Source organism: Bufo bufo, chromosome 10 (genome assembly GCF_905171765.1).
Source record: "Bufo bufo chromosome 10, aBufBuf1.1, whole genome shotgun sequence".
Lineage (NCBI taxonomy): Eukaryota > Metazoa > Chordata > Amphibia > Anura > Bufonidae > Bufo > Bufo bufo.
In genome coordinates, this window is record NC_053398.1 from 137,084,732 (window position 1) to 137,105,613 (window position 20,882).

At 44.8% G+C, this 20,882-nt stretch overlaps 1 protein-coding gene across 1 annotated transcript; it reads left to right on the forward strand.

Moving 5' to 3' along the window:
* The first annotated feature begins 1,064 nt into the window (after positions 1–1,064).
* On the forward strand, positions 1,065–17,695 carry ORC6 (origin recognition complex subunit 6). The gene is made up of 7 exons (XM_040409686.1): positions 1,065–1,255; positions 4,841–4,970; positions 6,024–6,187; positions 14,177–14,266; positions 15,138–15,250; positions 15,413–15,487; positions 17,120–17,695. Exons 1-7 carry the CDS (start codon positions 1,191–1,193, stop codon positions 17,254–17,256), a joined length of 774 nt encoding a protein of 257 aa, XP_040265620.1. The 5' UTR covers positions 1,065–1,190; the 3' UTR covers positions 17,257–17,695.
* Positions 17,696–20,882: the final 3,187 nt, after the last annotated feature.

Consider the following 20,882-nt stretch of genomic DNA (forward strand, 5'->3'; position numbering starts at 1 on the left):
TTTTTTTACAAATGTGCATGTATTTGGGGGAGGGGGGTTTGTAGCTTTTTTTCGGACACAAGTTTTCAAGCAGGAGCAAAAACAACAATGGGTTTCATCTCAAGGGCGGCGTTTTTTTTTTGCCTAAAAAAAATCACTGCAAAAAAAAACTAAAAAACTGTGCGACACCAGCCTGAGGGTCCCTGCGCTTGTGAATTTGATGCACCTGAACTTAAGTGGTAAAAGCTGCTGCTATAATATGCACTGGGATTTTTACCTGCAGTTTTTGTGGTGTGTTTTTTTTGCACCCAGTGGAGGAGATTTCTCAGTTTTCTGGCCTTAAACCCCAGGTTACGACTTTTTGAACACCATTCACACAAAATGTATTTGCGCTAATGTCGTTGTACTGCCGCCCTCGCCACTTTTCTAAAATAGCGGGAGCGGCCATCCGTTTTTCTGGCGTAAAATGGTGACTGAAATCCACTTCAGCTGCGAACTGCCATAGATTCCATTCCGGGCGCATGAACTGCAGGAGCAGGTACTTAAAGGGGCTTTACAGTGCAAAGGTATTGATGACCCATCCTCAGGACCGGTCATCGCTGGGGGGGTCCGAATCCAGGCCGATCAGCTATTTATGGGGTCACTAGATTTGGTCTGTTAAATTTTATGGAGAGGCTTTAGTATTGATTTAGAGCCAGTCTGGCATTGCTATGGGAGCACTGGATTTGGTTAGTCTATTTGTGGGGCACACCTGACATTGGTCTGGGGCACCCACTTTGGTTTTGTAGGCTTCAGTATTATTCTTATGGGGGGGTACACGGACTTATGGGGCCCTGGACACAATTTAAAAATTGTATTTCCACATAAACCTCCCTGGTAGCAGTAGTGCAGCCTCATTCAGAGGAACCTCCATGTCACCTCTGTCAGCCACAGTCCTCCTGCTGCTGCTGCTCAGTGTATGACTCCTGATTTCCGGTCTCTGCCGTATCACGTGACGGCTTTGGAACGCTCATTTATACTGCGCGCTGGGCATTCTGGGAGCGCACCGCCCTCACTTCCCTTTTCCGAACGCTACCGCACAAGTTTTTATTGGCTGCCTCGCCGACCAATGATGACTTTTTGTGGGCGGGGCTATCAGAGCCCTTTTAAGTGGTGACTGCTCGCTTTTTCCCGCGAAATCTCCAGAGCAATAGAGCATCGCTGATCCGGTCATGGAGTCGGAGACACTGAAGAGACTGGCCCCTAAGCTGGGGATCACCTCCAGCAGGGTCCTGGGGTATGTGTGCATGCTGGGACTTGTAGTTCCGCGCGCATTTGGAGGTGACAGCTGTAGTGATGGTTTTGTGTACTGTATGGGTAGAGTCCTGATGTGTCTATGGCCTTATAAAGGGGCCCTCCACCATTAGGCAGTTTTAATTGCAGTTGATTGTAAGCTATATTTACTCCCTGTTATCAGCTAAGACCGATGCCTGACTGTATCCCAGTATTGAATCAAATGTTTTGTGCACTGGTGTTTATTATACTCTGTGCCATGGGACCAACACAGATGTCTTCAGCTGCCAAGTGCACATGTAACAGGTCAGCCAGTGTCATAGGGACAGATCTGCTGACAGAGGCCCTTTAACCCCTTAAGGACCTCCGCTGTACATGTTCGGCGCTGATGGATGTGACTTTAGAACCAGCGCCGTACATGTATGGCGGGCTGATCGGGTGGGTGCAGGAGCTGCGCCTGCCTGATCAGCGGCACAGGCCCCCGCTGCATAGAAAGCACTGATGGTGTATTAACCCCTTGTATGCTGCGGTCAAAGCTGACTGCGGAGGGTACAGGTGCCCTCCGCATCTCCATTGGGTCCACGCGCTGCATTGGCGGGGACCAGATGGCAGAGAAGGCAAGCCCAGAACCTTCCATAGGAATCAGGGCTTACCTCCTACGGAAGCCTGTGAGATCCAGCCCTTAGGCTGCCTCTCACAGGCAGGCTGTCAGCATAAAAGCTGACAGCTAACACATTACAATACAGGTTGTACTGTAATGCATTGCAGAGGGGATCAGACCCCAGAAGTTGAAGTCCCAGAGTGGGACAAAATAAAAAGTAAAAAAAGTTTCATAAAAAAAAAAAAAAATTCCCATAATAAAATTGTGGGGGGAAAAAAAGAAAACCAGACATATTGGGTATTGCCGTGTCCGTACCGACGGCTCTATAAAAATATTACATGATCCACCCCCCCTTACATGAATGCTGTGCTAAAACAATCCTTTTTTTTTGTCACCTTACATCACAAAAAGTGCAACATCAAGCGATCAAAAAGGCGTATGTCCCCCTAAAATAGTACCAGTCACCTCATCCCGCAAAGTTTGTTTCAAAAATGCATTTATGTAAAACTTTAATAAATAAAAATAAGTAGGCTTATTAGGTATCGCCACATCCGTAAGAACCTGCTGTATAAAAATACCACATGACCTAACCCCTCAGGTGAACACTCAACACGCAGTACCACTCAAACCGTCATCTAATACCGAAAGAAATGAGCCCCTAGATAAGACACATCAGGGGGTCTTCATATGTGGCATGGCAGCTCAAAATTATCCCAGTGAAATCTGCCTTCCAAAAACCGTATGGCGTTTCTTTCCTTCTGCGCCCTGTCGTGTGCCCGTACAGCAGTTTACTTCCACATGTGGGGTGTTTCTGTAAACTACAGAATCAGGGTAATAAATATTGAGTTTTGTTTGGCTGTTAAGGCTATTTTCACACTTGCGTTAGTGTGATCAGGCAGTTCAGTCATCGGAGCTGCCTGCCGGATCCGCCAATCAGTGTGACAACTGACAGCATCTGTAGACTGATCCGGGTGCGGATCCATCTACAAATGCATTTCAAGAACGGATCCGTCTCTCTGCTTGCCATGCGGATGGACGGATCTGTCTTAGTTTTTTTTCACAGTTTTTCCGGTCTGCGCATTTGTTTTGCAATGCCGGATCCGGCACTAATACAATTCAGTGGGAATTAATGCCAAATCTGGCGTTCCGGCGACTGATCAGGCATTTTGGACGGACATAATACCGCACCATGACTGAACGGAAGGTATACTGATGCAAACTGAACGGATTTGTATCCATTCAGAATGCATTGGGATATGCCTGATCAGTTCTTTTCCTACATAGAGCCCTTTTGACGGAACTCTATGCCGGAAAAGAATAACGCTGGTGTGAAAGTAGCCTAACCCTTGCTTTGTTATGGAAAAAAATTGATTAAAATGGAAAATCTGCCAAAAAAGTGAAATTCTGAAATTTTATCTCCATTTTCCTTTAATTCTTGTGTTAACACTTGAGGGTGTAGTTTCTAAAACTACCTTGAGGGTGTAGTTTCTAAAATGGGGCCATTTATCAGTGGTTTCCACTATGTAAGCCTCACAAAGTGACTTCAGACCTGAACTGGTCCTTAGAAATTGGGTTTTGGAAATTTTCTTAAATTTCAAGATTTGCTTTTAAGCCTTCGAACGTCCCAAAAAGTCATTTACAAAATGATCCAAACATGAAGTAGACATATGGGAAATGTAAAGTAATAACTATTTTAGGAGGTATCACTATCTGTTTTAAAAGCAGAGAAATTAATATTTGGAAAACTGCGAATTTTTCCAAATTTTGGGTAAGTTTGGTATTTTTTATAAAGAAAAATGAAATATTTTAACTCAAATTTGCCACTGTCATAAAGTACGATATGTGACGAGAAAACAATCGCAGAACGGCCTGGATAAGTAAAAGCATTTCTAAAGTTATCACCACATAAAGTGACACATGTCTGATTTGCAAAAAATGGCCTGGTCCTTAAGGTGAAAAATGCAGGGTCCTGAAGGGGTTAAAGAGGACCTCTCCCCGCTCCTGACACGTCTGCTTTAATAGCTTCATACATTCTCCATGTAATAATAATTCTGGAGCATCTATTCTTATTGCTCTATGTTGTGCCATTCATTTTATTGTTTCTACTAGAAGTTATGAATGAATTGCTAGCAGTCTGCAGTAAGGGTACAGAGGGGAGGTAACAAGTTGGGGGTGTGTCCCTGCACAGTCTGACAATAACAGCACCGATTGGATAGACTGAGTCTGTGCAGGGACACACCCCCAACTGGTTACCTCCCCCCCCTGTACCCTTACTGCAGGCTGCTAGCAATTCATTCATAACTTCTAGTAGAAATAATAAGGGAACGGCACAACATAGAGCCATAAGAATAGATGCTCCAGAATCATTATTACATGGGGAATGTATAAAGCTATTAAAACAGGCCGGTCAGGAGTGGTGAAAGGTCCTCTTTAAAGGGTGTAATTAAAGTGAACCTCCAGTCCATATCTAACATTTGCTGAGACCTGACACGTGTAGTCGGTATACCTGGTGCCTTCAGTCACTGCCATTCATCATACCTCTATTGGTCCCCCAAATTCTTTTCAAGATGGTTGCCACGGTTTCAGATTTCCAGGATGCACAGTGCTGTAGAAAGATACTGTCCAGGAAGAAACGGCGTACCTCGTAACTTATATATTATATATGGCATCTGTCACCTATAGGTGACTCCACTGTATGGCATCCATTTAGAGGGGCTCTTAAGAATCAGAAAAACATGGCTTCTTTCCTCCAATAACGGCACCCCATGGGTTGTCTGGTATTGCTGCTCATCTCCATTGGAGTCAGTGGAGCAGAGCTACAATACCACGCACAACCTGTGGACAGGGGTGGTGCCATTTTTGGAAGGAAGCGGCCGTGTTTTTCCAATCCTGTACACATCGGGGAGCTTTTCCTGGCATGTATCTGTTACATGGAGGCCATAGACATGATGTGAACAGTCTTAACCTTGAATCTTTTTGGTATTTTAGGAAAGCAGAGGAGTTCCTGCGCCTTTCTCAGGTGAAATGCACCGGACTGTCGGCCCTGACCACAGCGACCAGTAGTGCCGTTATGTGTCTGCAGCTCGCTGCCACCTCATTGAATCATCCTATTGACAAGGTGGGATCACTTAGCTTTATTATATCTGCAGGGATCCCGGCACCCCTGTCCATAAACTGTCTCAGGGATCCACCAAGTTCACCGGAGCTCCCACAGCTTACCATCTAGTTCCTAACCCCCTGGTATCTATGGCTATGGCTCTTGGCCAAAATCTAGGGTGGGAGCCAGAGCAAAGATTGGCGCTTCTCCAGCTTTTGCTGAGGGGTGGCCACTAGTCCCAGACCCTTGCAGGAGCCTTCTCGCCCGGAGGGACTGGAATTGGTTTATGGGGGTTCTTTGGAGAGGACCTGCAATTTGTGTGGCACGTTGCACCGGTGTAGAAAGCCCATGCCTCAGGCTTTTAAAAAAAAAAATACAGGATCAGTCATCAATATTTTCATACATTGTGCAATCTTGTGCAGACAAAAACGCAGCATAATACATTACCAGCAGAGCGGATGACATTTCACGGATCTCATGTACACTTGGCTTTTTAAGTGCCAAGTTTGAAATTCACGACTTGTCAATTCTTTTGTGCGTATTTCATCCTTTCCAATGGCGGCAAAACCGTATCAAATCTGCATTAATTAACACATGGTGATTTAGTGCAGAAACGCATGGAAATGCGTGCGGAATTTCTGTCTTAAAGGGCTTTTTTTTTCATGTTTATGGCATATCTATAGAATAAGTCATAATTGATAGCTGCAGACCCCACACCTATCCCTACTACTAAGGTCCCCGATCCAGCCTTGCGTATAGTTGTATCCATGCTGCGTGAGGTAGCAGAGCTATGGTTTTCTGTAACTGCTGCTGTCCTCATACCGGCGCAGAGTGCTGTGTAGAGAGCACGGTCTGCTGCCACAAGCAATAACTTACCTGCACAAACTGCTGTTTCACCTGATAGATGAGCATTTCGCTCGTTCATCAGGTGATCGGCTGCACCTTTAGACGGGCAGATTATCTGAAACGAGCATGCGTTGGAACCTTGGTCCCTGACAATCGAGCCATTTAACCTCGTCTTAAGTGTAAATTATTATTTTTTCTTTCAAATTTTTCTTTAATTACCTTTTTCAGGACTATCTGATTATATTATCTGGACTAAACAAGAAGGTTTATCTGAGCTGCATGAAGTCATTTGAGTGTCTGCTGGGGGTGGATTCCAAATTGAGCATCCGGGACCTTGCCGTTCAGCACGGCTGCATGGAAGCCATAAACACTGCGTCCAAAATCCTCAACAGGTCAGAAAGTCATTATCCCTGCTTTGGTTGTTGGCTACTAACATTGAGAACAGTAGGATGTATCACCTATCGGATTACTACCTCTGCCCCCTACCATGAATTATAGGGCCACAGCACTAGGTAAAGTGTACACATGTCCCTCCACATCCAGCCAGGTTGTTCATTTCACAATGTAAAGCCTCATTCGCACGTCACTGTTTTGGTCAGTGATTTTGAGCCCAGAACAGGTGCAGATCTTTCCCTTATACCTTATGTCTGTGGAGGATCCAATCCTGGTTTTGGCTCCGAATCATTGATGGAAATCACTGACCAAAGCGTGTGAATGAGGCATAATAGGATCAATGCATTAGAATCAGATCCATCCTGGCTGATTAGTTGAGTTTTACACTACGTTCTTTACAGCGCTATGGAGCGTTTCATTCATTGGATGATTATGCACCCCCTGGCTTGTTGTTGGGCACCTAATGTCTGCCCTGCACTTAGTCCCTTGTCACTATGTGACATACTCTTGCGTCAGTTCTGAGCACACATCAGAGTGGTGACAGGGAGGGGGCACGTTCTGTCACACAGCCTGTGCCACGTAATATGATCATGTGGTGGTGTTGGGTTTCTGTGGTAGCTGCGGGGCCTAATGGAGGCCCCTGGTCTACTGTCCTGGTATAAGGCTGGGTGTAATAGAATTCATGTCGGTTACAGAAATCTTAAAGCGTTTTATGGAACCAATCCTTGTAAATGGATCAATTAAAGGGGTTGTCCGGGGTTCAGAGCTGAACCCGAACATAACCCTTTCTCCCCTCATTCAGAATAAATGAATGGAGCATCTTTATGCTCCGATGCTCCCCCTTGCCCTGTGCTGAATCGTGCATGAAAAATTTTTTTTTTTTAGGTTTTTCAGTTGTTTTTTTTTCCCCATGCCTCCACAACGGCACTTACTGGAGGGTACCCGCCTCTTCCGGGACAGGAAAACAACGAAGATCAACGTATAAAAGCCCCCTCCCCTTTACCAGTTTTCCTGTCGCTCAAAAGGCAGGTGGAGATCGACGGTGCGCAGGGCCTTTGGTAAGTTGTTCCGATTTTTCCGGAGGGCTCCTGCAGGGGGAAGGGTCCCGGAGCATTGCGATACTGCTCCTCCTTCCCCTATGGCATTAGTCCGGCGTGTGCTGGCTGCCCCGGGCTCCCCTCAGCTCTATACCCAAAATCTAGGTGACAGGTTCCCTTTAAGAACATCAGGGCAACAATAAATTTTGGAAGAATCGAAAGAACCTAGGACTAGGGGGGCGGGGGGAGAAGAAACTGGTCTTTTCAGTTCACTCCAATATAAAAAATGTAATCTTGAACGAATGGAAGGATCCAGATCTAGCATGTTCAAAAGGAAGTATCCCTTTGCTGAGGAGGATTCCAGCTCTTGGGATATAGCCCGAAGAGTAGATGCGCCAGTTGCTAAAATTTCTAAAGTCCGCACTCCCCTTTAAAGACTTGGGAATCCTTAAAGATCCTATGGATAAAAAGTGTGAATCCCTGCTTAAGAAGTCTTGGGAATCTTCTATGGCTACATTACGTCCAGGCATCTCGGCTACTTATACAGCGAGAACTGTCTTTATGGCTGACTCAATTAGAGAATGTTCAGTTGGACACTCCAAGAGAGGACATTCTTGCCTCCATCCTGGTCCTGAAACAAGCTTTCAACTTCCTGGAGGATACTTCAGCAGATGTTTTGAAATTATCTGTAAAGACCGCAGCTTGATCAAATGCCTCTCTTAGGGCAATTTGGTTAAGATCATGGAATGGAGATGCGGCATTAAAAAAAAATAGACTTTGTGCCATCCCTTGTGAAGGGGATAGTTTATTTGGGAAGACCCTGGATGATATCCTAGAGAAGGCCTCCGATGAGAAAAAGGGATTCCCTACCGTATCGAGATTCTTCCATCAAAGACGAGATTTTCGCTCCCAGAGACGTCCTGTATTTGATCAGAAAAAGAAGAATCGGGGATCCTCATGGCAATCGTCAAAGCAAGAATAGGGGATTCCTCTTCTCAGATAAGTCTTCCCGTCCAAATACTATACAATGACGCCAGAAGTCCAGTCGGGGGAAGATTAACAAAATTCAACCAGGCCTGGGTACAAATTCATGCATCACCTTGGGTGCTGTCTGTAATATCAGGATACAGGCTGGAGCTATCAAATGTTCCCCCAGACAGGTAGCTGGAAAATTCAAGGTTAAAAAAGGACAAACAAGAAGCTCTAGAGTCGCAGATTGCACTTCTACTTCAGAAAGAGGCAATAGTCCAAGTTCCTCCAGAGGAAGAAAAAAGGGCTTCTATTCTTCAGTCTTTTTGGTAAAGAAACCAGACGAGTCATTTCGATTTGATAATAAATTTGAAGAATTTAAACAAATTCGTAAGATACAAAAAGTTCAAGATGGAAACAGTCAGGTCCACAATCAACCTAATATCCAAAGACTTGGTAATTGCAACAATAGATCTCTCCGATGCTTATTACCTCATTCCAATCCATCGACATTACCAGAAATATTTGCAGTCTGGATTTGGGGGAGGATCAATCATTTCCAATTCCAGGTGCTTCCCTTTGGCCTATCCTCTGCCCAAGGGTATTTACAACAGTTATGGCAGAAATTTCGAGCTTCTTCCATCTATCAGAGTTTTGATTCCATACCTGGACGACTTGTTGATCGCAGCCCCGAGACAGAATCTCTTCTTTCGTAGATATAGACTGTAGTCCAGACATTGTCAGATTTAGGATGGATCATCAATATGAAAGTCAGACCTGGTTCCGGAATATCGGAAGATATTCTTAGGGGTACTTCTAGATTCTCTCATCTAATGTCCTCTTTTCTTCCGGAAAGAAAAAAGGAAGACCTGATCCAAATAATAGCAAGGTTTTAACGTTTATGCAAGACCTCTATAAGAGAGATCATGGTGATTCTGGGAATCATGACTTCCACAATATCAGTGAAATGGGCCCAGGCTCACTCAAACGCTTCAGTCCTTCCTGTTAAGGCCCTGGGACCGAAAACAAATATCTTTACACAAGAAATTGGAGATTCCTTTCCATTTAAGGTGCTCTTTCTCCTGGTGGCTCAGAAAAGAGAACCTTTCCAGAGGCGTGGAATAGCGTCAGTCTGAGCCACTAGTGGTCACGACGGATGCAAGCAGCCAAGGCTGGGGAAAAGCCCTATCCGGCCTGAGAGCTTCAGGCAGTCTGGCAAGCACTAAAAATTTTCGCTCCATCCCTGGTCCAGAGTCATGTAAAGATACTTTCCGACAACTCGACCACGGTTGCTTACGTGAACAAACTGGGGGACAAGAAGTGGTCTCCTCTCGGTGTTGGCAGAAAAGATATTTGTTTGGGCCGAAGCAAACCTAAAATTATTGCGGTCCATATAAAGGAAAGAAAATCTGGCGGACTTCCTGAGCAGAGAAAAGCTGAGACGAGGAGAATGGAGCTTGAACCAGACAGTATTCGACCAGATTTCGGCAGGATGGGGGATGCCGTTAATCGACTTGTTTGCTTCCCTCTTACAAAGACAAGACTCTGCAAGTGGATGCTTCAGCGCACAGATGGCTGAAGGGTCTCCTGTACGCCTTCCCACCCTTCTCTCTAATTTCAAAAGTCCTGACAAAGACGATAGAAGTCCCAGATGATACTAATGGCCCCATACTGGCCGAGAAGGGCGTGGTTTCCGGTACTCAAGTCTCTGGCAGGGGAGAATTATTGGATCCGGATCTTCTACTCCAGGGTCTGGTTCCCCAGCATCCCTCAGCTCCATCCGACATCCTGAAGATTGAGCGTAACATAAGGGACTCCGAAAAAGTGATAGATACTTTAATGCACAGCAGAAAACCAGTTACTTCAAAAATCTATCTAAGGTCCTGGAAAGCCTTCCTGGCCTCATCTAAGACTTCCTGGGACCCGTTCAGGTCCCCAGACCTAGGACTAGTTCTAGATTTTCTCCAATCGGGACTAGACAGAGGTCTTAGAAAAAGCACCTTAAAGGTACAAGTGTCACCATTAAGTGCTTTTATGGGAGAGAAACTGGCTGAAACAGACCTAGTTAGAAGTTTTTTTTTTTTTTTTTTTAAGGGTGCTAGTAGATTACACCCAAATGTCAGATCCTCCGTCCCTCCATGGGATTTAAATCTAGTTCTTTCTGTCCTCTCAGATTCTCCCTTTGAACCCATTCGAGATTTATCTGAGACTTTTGACTAGCAATTACGACCGCTAGAAGGCTTGGAGATTCAGGCCTTCTCTATTCAGCCACCCTACCTTACAATACTGAAAGATAGGATTGTTTTAAGACATTCTCCTGAATTTCTTCCTAAAGTGGTATCTAAATTTCATTGCCATCAAGAAATTTCTCTCCCTTCATTCTGTCCTCGGGCTTCTGAAGAAGAAAAGAGATTCAGTAACCTTGACGTAAGACGTGTTCTTCAGTATCTGGAGATAACAAAGGACTTCAGAAGGACAAATCAGTTATTGGTCCAGTAGCTGGGCACTAACCGGGGTAGAGCAGCTAGCAAGGCTTCCATAGCACGTTGGATTAAGTCCTGTATATCTGTTACAATAAGAGAGAGGACTCCTCCGTCTGGACTGAAAGCCCATTCTACGTGAGCTATGGCTGCCTCTTGGGCAGAGGGGGCCTCTTCCTCTCTTGAAGATCGGCAGTTGACCTTTTTTTTTTTTTTTTTTTTTTTTTCATTTGTATTATGTTACTTAACCTTATTAAATGATGCATCCACTTTGGAGTTCTAGGTTATTAACTGGTGAAGGGGAGGGGGCTTTTATACATTGATCATCTTCGTTGTTTTCTTGTCCCGGAAGAGGCGGGTACCCTCCAGGAAGTGCCGTTATGGAGGCTAAGGGAAAATCCAATTACCGGAAAGAGTAATTTTCATCTTTCTTTAGATCCGGTGACGTACCAGGTCTCTCTATGGGAATGGTAGGCAGAGACCTCTGCCTGGCAGTGATCCCCATGATGACACTAATGGGCAGTCTTTAGCGCTGCTGTAGCTTGTAAAATCGGGGTAGGGTTATAGAACGGTCATCGGTGACGTCACCAGGATCACTGCTAGGCGGGAGCCTCCATGTAGGAGCGAGAATGTAAACAAAATCCCTGCGCAATTCAGGACAAAGTGTGCTGAATGAGGGAAGAAGGGCTTATGCCAGTGTTCAGCTCTGAACCCGGACAACCCCTTTTTAAGTTTGAGAAAAAAATAAAGTCAATTTTTATTTAATTATTTTTAAACAGACAAACTCCTGCATGCAGGATGTTGTTAGTATGCTCTTTTTGATAGAATCTACAACAGAGGCCCAGAACGGAGCCTCCAACACTGAACAAACCCGTAGTATTTGGTGATTGCTGGGGAAAAGATCAAAAGCCAAGCCTGAATTGTAAATTGATTTTTTTTTAAAGTGTTTTTTAATGCAGACTTAAGGAAACGTTGCAAAAGAACACTTAACACTATGTGTTGCTCACACTTTTCTGTTCAGCAGGTCCTCCACTATTGTGGAAATGCCTAAAAACCTCTTTAACCTCTTCAGGGCGCACAGGTACTTAAGGACACAGGGCGTACCTGTGCTCCCTGTGTATTTCTGATCACCACTGCGCGGCGGGTGGTGATTGGAAGCCGGTGCCTGCTCAAATCATTGAGCAGGCACCTCGGCTAAATGCGCGGGGGTCATACCTGCGGTTTGCGGCTTTTACCTATTGCGGTGGCGGAGGTGCCATCGGGTCCCCATGGGGCTGCAGGGGGGGACCCGATGGCATGGAAGGCAGCGCGATGCCTTCCGGTGACGAGCCTGTGAGATCCAGCCCCCTGGATCTCACAGGCTGGAAGCTGTATGAGTAATACACAGTATTATTCATACAGCCAATGCATTCCAATACAGAAGTATTGGAATGCATTGTAAAGGGATTAGACCCTCAAAAGTTCAAGTCCCAAAGTGGGACAAAAAATTAAGTGAAAAAAAAGTTTAAAAAATATAAAGTCTTCCCCGAATAAAGTTAAAAAAAAATTGGTAAATTGGGGGGAGTATACATATTGGGTATCGCCCGGCTCTATAAACATATCACATGACCTAACCCCTCCGATGAACACTGTAAAAAATAAAAACTGTGCTAAATAAAAATAAAAAAATTGTCACCTTACATAACAAAGTACAACAGCAAGCTATCAAAAAGGCATTTGCCCACCAAAATAGTGCCAATCAAACCGTCATCTCATCCCGCAAAAATCATACCCTACCCAAGGTAATCGCCCAAAAACTGAAACTATGGCTCTCAGAATATGGAGACACTAAAACATGATTTATTTTTTGCTTCAAAAATGAAATCATTGTGTAAAACTTACATAAATAAAGTATACATATTGGGTATCGCCACGTCCGTGACAACCTGGTCTATAAAAATACCACATGACCTAACCTGTCAGATGAATGTTGTAAATAACAAAAAATAAAAACGTGCCAAAACAGCTATTTCTTGTTACCTTGCCTCACAAAAAGTGTAATATAGAGCAACCAAAAATCATATGTACCCTAAACTAGTACCAACAAAACTTCCACCCTATCCTGTAGTTTCTAAAATGGTCACATTTTTTTGGGGAGTTTACTCTAGGGGTGCATCAGGGGGGCTTCAAATCGGACATGGGGTAAAAAAAAAAAAACAGTCCAGCAAAATCTGCCTTCCAAAAACAATAGGCATTCCTTTACTTCTGCGCCCTGCCGTGTGCCCATACAGCTGTTTACGACCACATATGGGGTGTTTCTGTAAACTACAGAATCAGGGCCATAAATATTGAGTTTTGTTTGGCTGTTAACCCTTGTTTTGTAAAAGTAAAAAAAATATTAAAATGGAAAATCTGCCAAAAAAGTGAAATTTTGACGTATCTCTATTTTCCATTAATTCTTGCGGAACACCTAAAAGGTTAATAACGTTTGTAAAATCAGTTTTGAATACCTTGAGGGGTGTAGTTTATAGAATGGGGTCATTTTTGGGTGGTTTCTATTATGTAAGCCTCGCAAAGTGACTTCAGACCTGAACTGGTCCCTAAATTGGGTTTTTGAAAATTTCTGAAAAATTTCAAGATTTGCTTCTAAACTTCTAAGCCTTGTAACATCCCCAAAAAATAAAATATCATTGCCAAAATGATCCAAACATGAAGTAGACATATGGGGAATGTAAACTAATAACTATTTTTGGAGGTATTACTATGTATTATAGAAGTAGAGAAATTGAAACTTGGAAATTTGCAATTTTAAAAAAAATTTAGTATTTTTTTCTATAAATAAAAATGTTTTTTTTTTTTTCCCTTCATTTTACCAGTGTCATGAAGTACAATATGTGACAAAAAAACAATCTCAGAACGGCCTGGATAAGTCAAAGTGTTTAAGTTATCACCACTTAAAGTGACACTGGTCAGATTTGCAAAGAATGGCCTGGTCCTTAAGGTGAAATAAGGCTGTGTCCTAAAGGGGTGTTCTGTTTGCTTCGACTTACAGGATAGGGGATAACTATTAGATCGGTGGGGGATCCTGCTGCTGGGACCCCCTCCAATCATGAGAAAGGAGGTCCTGCAGCCCCCCCTGGAATGAACAGATCGGCCGCTCCAGTGTTTTCTAAGGGAGTTCCAGTACAGCACTCCCCCGTCTCAGGAATTCCCATAGAATCGAATGGAGCGGGAGGGGGGGGTACAGTGCCCCCGTTCTTGTGATCGGTGGGGGCCCCAGCGGTAGGACCCCTACTGATCTAATAGTTATCCCCTATCCTGTAGATGACTTCTAACAACCAGAATACCCCTTTAAGTGTTATGAGGCTGTCATTTAAGGTGTTAGAGACTTGGTTCAGCTGGTAAGTCCACGGGGATGCCTTTTGAAAAGCTTTCAGGCTTCTGTAAGATCATGATTCAGCTTGTTCCTTTATTCTACTTCCACTAATGGCCTTTGTCCGGATCGGTTGCTCCTTCTTTGTAGGTATGAGTCCAGCTTGCCTCAGGCTCAGCAGGAAGATCTTGATTTATCCAAACCATTGTTCATCACAGCAGCTCTATATGCGGCGTGCAGGTAGGAGTGCCTCCTATCAAATACACACTGGAATGTGTGATCTGAAAATGGCCTAATGTTTTTATGTTCCACATAATTTAAAAAATTTTTCTATGTCACTATCTTTTAAAAATCCTAAATTCCTACTTTTTTTCTCATTGGCCACTAACTATAAGGGTCCGTTGCAATCCACAAATTAGCCTCTGTTCTTTCAGGTCTGTGGCCACACCACAAAAGATGAGCTGTGTCTTATTCTTTGCCGCATCTTGTGGATCGTGGATGTGGGGTGCACGTGGCCAGTATCTGTGTCTTAAGGCTGTATGTGGCAGATGATTGTCAGGAGGGAAGCGTTCCCTCCCGTCAATTGCCTGCTTGCTAGCGGAGGAGACACTGCTATTACATGCCGGTGGAGGATGGATCGCTATGCCATCGCTCATCCCCATGCTGTATAGTGGTTTGCCGGCGGCAGATCGTTGTTAGACACCACGATCTGCCACGACAAACTATCATATATTTATTTTTTAACATGTCAAAAGGTTTGGATTGCCCAATGAATGAGTTTGCTCGTTCCTCGGCGGCAGTGTTAGACTGCAAGAGGATCGCTAATGAGCGTTAATACGAACACTCGTTGGCGATCACCTGCCAAAAAATCGGCAGGTGTAATGCAGGCTTTACAGTCTGCAAAATGGACACGTCATGTGCATGGACCCTAAGGTCTACACATCACCACAAGTGGCTTCATTGCAGCTGCAGGGTCCAAAGTGAGGGTCGGGAGCGACATTCTTAAGAACCAGATGAAGGTTGGCGATGCCTATAATTAAAATGTCTCATTGCTCCTGCAGATTAAAATGCAATTTGTTTTCTAGTCGATAAAGTACAAATTGTGTCCTAGGTGCCTGAAGCTGAAAGTGGAGAAGAACAAATTGCTGGCCACCTCAGGAGTGAAGAAGAGCATCTTCGAGCGCTTGTGTGTTCAGCTGGAGAAAATTGGAGCACAGATCTGCCGTGAGTTCAGTGTGATTTTTATCCACTTTAGGACGAGTGTTATTGTGGCTTTTGGCGTCAGAACGAGCGGTTCATAGATTAAAGATGAGACTGTAACCCGCCTTGTTTTTTGTTCTGTGATTTTAAGTGTTTTCTGAGATCGTCTTGTTCTTTGCAATCTAGAGGAAAACACAGCAATTACACAGCAGCCAAGGAAAAAGCAGCGAACCTTATTAGAGTGTATAGAACAAAACCAAGGTAAGTGGACAGCGGAGAGTTAATAAGCACTAACTGTGTCACACACTGCCGTCAATATCTCATTAATGGGGTAATGTCCAAAAGGTGCAGGGCCCATCTCCGGGGCCCGCTGTAATCTCCAGAACAAGGCCACATCATGCCTGGCTGGGCATGGTGAGAAAGCCTTGCATGTGTAGTGCTCATCTCTGGTCTCCATTCCCTCCTCCCCCCCTTTCTCAGTGTTGGGGCTCATGCACACAAACGTATTTTCTTTCCGCTTCCTTTCCATTTTTTGGGGGGACCGTATGTGGAACCATTCACTTCAATGGGTCCGCAAAAACAGCGGAAGGTACTCCGTGTGCATTCAATTTCCGTAGTGCATGTCCACAAATCACGGTCTGAGGCCCTACTCAAGTCAATGGGTCCTCAAAAAATACGGCACACATCCGTATTTTGCGGATCCATACTGTAGAAATGATATGCCCAGCCCGTATTGCTCATGTGTTTGGTGATTTTAATAAGTTACTGTTTCCGATCCGCAAAAAACTGATTGCGCACTGAAACCATACGGATATGTTTTCTGGAAGAACGGAAGATGACTTAAATCAGAGGGGGGAAAAAAAACTCAGATACGGAACAACGGATCCGTGAAAAACAGACCGCAAAACAAAAACGGCTGTGTGCATGAGCTCTTGGAGATGGCAACAGGGAGCGGGGAGGAGGTTGTACACGGCACATCACAGTATGGATGGGGGGAGAAGCATCCAAAGAGGACAGATCACGCAGGCTTTAGGAAATTGCACATAAGGCAGTTTACAGGGCGAGCGCAGCAGCATCCTGGACACACAGATCTTACTGGGGGGGGGGGGGGGGGGTCTGAAACCAGGAGCAAGTTGTAAACTAAATATAAGGGGTTCTGAAAATGAATGAAGGAATAAAGATCGCATCTTCTATGTAAGGTAACCCATAACACGTTAGAATCATTTTTATGCAATGTCAAAGGTGTTCATAGCCTTGAAAGGATCGGGGCTCAGATGCCATCCCCCATCGGCAGCCCCTGAAGTGGAGGGGAGCAGACCGTACCCCGACTGATGCTCAGCATTCACTGTTGGGGGAGATCCGAAAATAGCTGAGCAAACGCTCTCTATTTTCAGAAGTCCCAGAGCAGTGAATGGAGAGAGCAGCACACATGCACTGTCACCTCTCCAATTGCCTCTATGGGACTGCTATAGGTTTGAAAGGAGGGTGGCTCTAAATGTATGGTTTTAAAGGGGCCCATTCTGGAGTTAGTTGCAGGTCCTACCTCTGGGACCCACTCCTGCCTGACATTGATGGCTTATCCTAGCTACAGTATATGCCAGGGATGCCCAACCGGCGGCACTCCAGCTGTTGTACAGCTACAACTCCCAACATGCCTTGCTGTAGGCTGTCCGAGCATGCTGGCAGTTGTAGTTTTGCAAAAGCTGGAGGGCTGCAGGTTGGGCATCCTTGGTATATGCCATCCATGTCTGAGATAAGACAACCCCTTTAAAGCCTAAATTAGAACTGCTCTTCAGTGGTTAACGAGGCAATATCCTTGCACACTGTCCTGCATGTGATACTTATAAATGGGGAATCCCTGGATAGTGTTCTCACCTCTGTCTATGTGAACAGCTTCTGATGAGGAAGATGACGAGATCCCACGTAAACAGGCACGTGCCGAGACCGAGGCCGCCCATCAGGAGAAGGACTATGAGGAGTGGAAGAGAAAAATACTGGAAAACGCTGCCAAAGCTGCAAAACCCAAGTAGCCTGCAAGAATAGGGATGGGATGTTCATTGAGTTGATACATTATCATCTTGCTCCTGTGTGGAAGAGGTTAATACAGACATGATGCCTTGACAACGAGGTCAGAAGTTTTTAATCGCTTCTTACAATGACTACATTTCCATCATGCTCCTGTGTATGGTGTGTAGTGTGGAAGTTCTGTGCATAACTGACTCAAACCTTGAGCTTTGTACATGATGGGGGCTTAGACAGCGCACCCCACATCAGAAACCTCATGACTCCCCAATTCGGGCACCTCTTCTGCTGCTGGCCTTGTACATTGTTTTGTAGAGTGTTAATTTTTAACTTAATTGATTTTAGGTTTTGGCGTCTCCATATTTCTGTTGAGGCTGGGCCTCTTGCACACGAACGTTGTGCATCCGTTCCGTGCATTGGGGACCACAATTTGTGGTCTTGAGTGGGTCCGTGATCCGTCGGCACCACAAAAAAAAGTCCCTTTTTTTTTTTTTGCGGTTCGGAGGCACGGACAGAAACACCACAGAAGCACTCTGTAGTGCTCCCATGGGGTTCCGTTCCGTGCTTCCGTTCCGCATCTCTGATTGTGGACCCATTCTGTGATGCGGACTGCACACGAGCTGGTTCTCGTGTATTGCGGACCCACCGTATGCGGGCCACAGGCACGCAACATTCATGTGCAAGAGGCCCTAATTAGAACAACTAAATGATACCAAGTTACTTTTTATGCTTCAATTTCTCACCTTTCTTAAGATATCTGCTTCCTGTCTGAGTGAAAACATTCTTGTTGGTCCCATGTTCATATGCGCCCACATTGCTGAGAAAAATGATGTTTTAGTATATGCAAATGAGCCTCTAGGAGCAACGGGGGCGTTACCATTACACCTAGAGATGCAACTCTCTGTAACTGCTGCTCCCTCTCTGCTTTGACAGGACCAGGCATTGTAAATGTCATCACACCTGGGCCTGTCAAAGAGCCTCTCGGTGTAACAGTTGCTCCTAGCGGCTCATTTGCATATAATAAAACATCATATTTCTCAGCAATGAGGGTACATAGGAACATGGGACCAACACAGATGCCTTCAGCGGCCAAGCGCACATGGAACAGGTCAGCCAGTGTCATAGGGACAAAACTGCCCTTTAATGTCTGCAGTTTTACCTGCAAAATCATATGGAAATAATTTTAAAACTGCTGACAGATGACTTTAAAAAAAAAAAAAAAATTTTATGTTTCTTGTTGGCTCTGGCTGCTGCTCATGTGAGCGCTCCCTGATGCTTCCTGCACAGGTTCTGGATTAGTTTTTCTGTGTGTGAATAACTGCAGCGTAATGCGATTAGACAAATGTGTTGTACACTTTGCTTTTATTTACGGTATTATTATTTTTTACCCTTGCATTTGGAAAGCTGCAGCATGTCAATTGTTTTGGGTTTTTATATATATTTTTTTATTTTCCCCAATACAAAATCTGACAAAACTGCATGAACTCTGCAACAAAAACCACAAGTAAAGCCTCATGCACACGTCCGTGGAACACCGGCCTGGATTTCTTTCTTGGTTGCTATGACGCCGTGCGCTTCCTGCTGCCACCACAGTTCAGTAATACACTGGTATGATCTATGCTAGTGTATTACTAAGCGCACGGCGTCCTAGCAACCAATGACGCCGCGCGCTCCAGCACTCAGAAGAAATCCAGGCCGGTATCACACGGTCCGTGTTCCACGGATGTGTGCATGAGGCTTAACACATGATATTTGAGGCAAAAACACTTTACGGTTTGTAAACCTCTGTGTAGGTAGCTTTAGGGTCTGTTCACATGGAGTTTTTATATATTTTTTTTTGTGCATTTTCCTCATCAGAATTTGCACCATAAACCACGCCAAGCAGCCTGCCATTCACTTCAATGGGAAGCACCCCCAGGGAAGTAGAAAAAAAATGTGCTGTATGATCTGCACCAAAAAAAAAACAATCCAAACGATTTTTATTTTTTGTTGACCCTTTAAAATGGTTCTGCATACGGTCCGCAAAAAAGGAACGGACACAAAGAATGTGTTTGTGTGCATGAGCCTTTATACATATCTCAGGCCACATTGGATACAGAGTGCGCCCAGTAAATGCTGTCTGACCAGTTTCTGCGATCTTATGTACATTTTACTGTCATAGTATTTTTTTATATATTAAATGTTTTATCTTGTTGCTGTTTGTGGTCAAACATTTTACATTTAAAATCGTGTAAAGAATTGTAATAAAACATCAGCTCCTGGTGCTGTGCTCTTAATGTCCTGTCCCTTGTTGTCTTGTATAATGCCAGCAAATCTCTTGATCGGACAGAACCGAATCTGTGTCCCTGTCATCGTGGCGGAGACCTGGTGATTTATCTTGGTCTGATGTAGGAAGAGGACAGCGAAGTTAGAAAAGTCTCTCCCCTTAAAGGAGTGCGGAGCCTAAACTTGTTTTACATGCACTGCAGTCAGCTCGAAGTGCTTCCCTGCCTGTAACCCCATGAAAACAGTGTTTCCTTGCAGAGCTGGGTTTGAATCTGACAAAGGGCAGCATCTCTAAGGGGTTTGCATAGGTTTCCTCTCGGTTCTCTGCTTTCCTCCCATACTCCAAAGACCTAGTAAAAATGTATCCATGCCTCTTTCTACGGAGCACAGCTAAGGGTACTTTCACACTTACGGCAGAGGATTCCAGCAGGCAGTTCCGTCGCCGTAACTGTCAAAACGCATGCAAACTGATGGCATTTGTCAGACGGATCAGGATCCTGATCTGTATGACAAATGCATTGAAACCCTGGATCCGTCTCTCCGGTGTCCTCTGGAAAAACGGATCTGCATTTATTTTATTCACATTTTTTTGCAGTCTGAGCATGTGCAGACCGCAATGCCAGATCCGTTTTGCTGGAATACTTGGGGCCGGACTCTGCATTAATGCATGTCATTGGGCAAAAAAAGCTGGGGGGGGTGGCTGAGCGGCATTATTTTGGCTTGTAAAGAAATGCGTTAAATGTGTTATATTTTTATTTTATTTTTTACTTTTCTTTGCATTTTCAGTTCTTTTTGTTCCTACAGAGGAGCCTATGGGAAAAGGCTGCACATAGAGTATGTTGTAATCTAGGAAAAAAAATATATATTCCAAAGGGACGATAAAACACTAAGAAACAGTCTAAGGCTACTTTCACACTAGCGTTCGGGTGTCCGCTCGTGCGCTCTGTTTGAAGGGGCTCACGAGCGGCCCCGAACGCATCCGTCTGGCCCCAATGCATTCTCAGTGGAGGCGGATCCACTGAGAATGCATCCGCCTGCCAGCGTTCAGCCTCCGCTCCGCTCAGTGAGCGGACACCTGAACGCTGCTTGCAGCGTTCGGGTGTCCGCCTGGCCGTGCGGAGGCGAGCGGATCCGTCCAGACTTACAATGTAAGTCAATGGGGACGGATCCGCTTGAAGATGACACCATATGGCTCAATCTTCAAGCGGATCCGTTCCCCATTGACTTACAATGTAAAGTCTGAACGGATCCGCTCAGACAACTTTCACACTTAGAAAATTTTCTACGTTTTAATGCAGACGGATCCGTTCTGAACGGATGCGAACGTCTGCATTATCGGAGCGGATCCGTCTGATGAAACATCAGACGG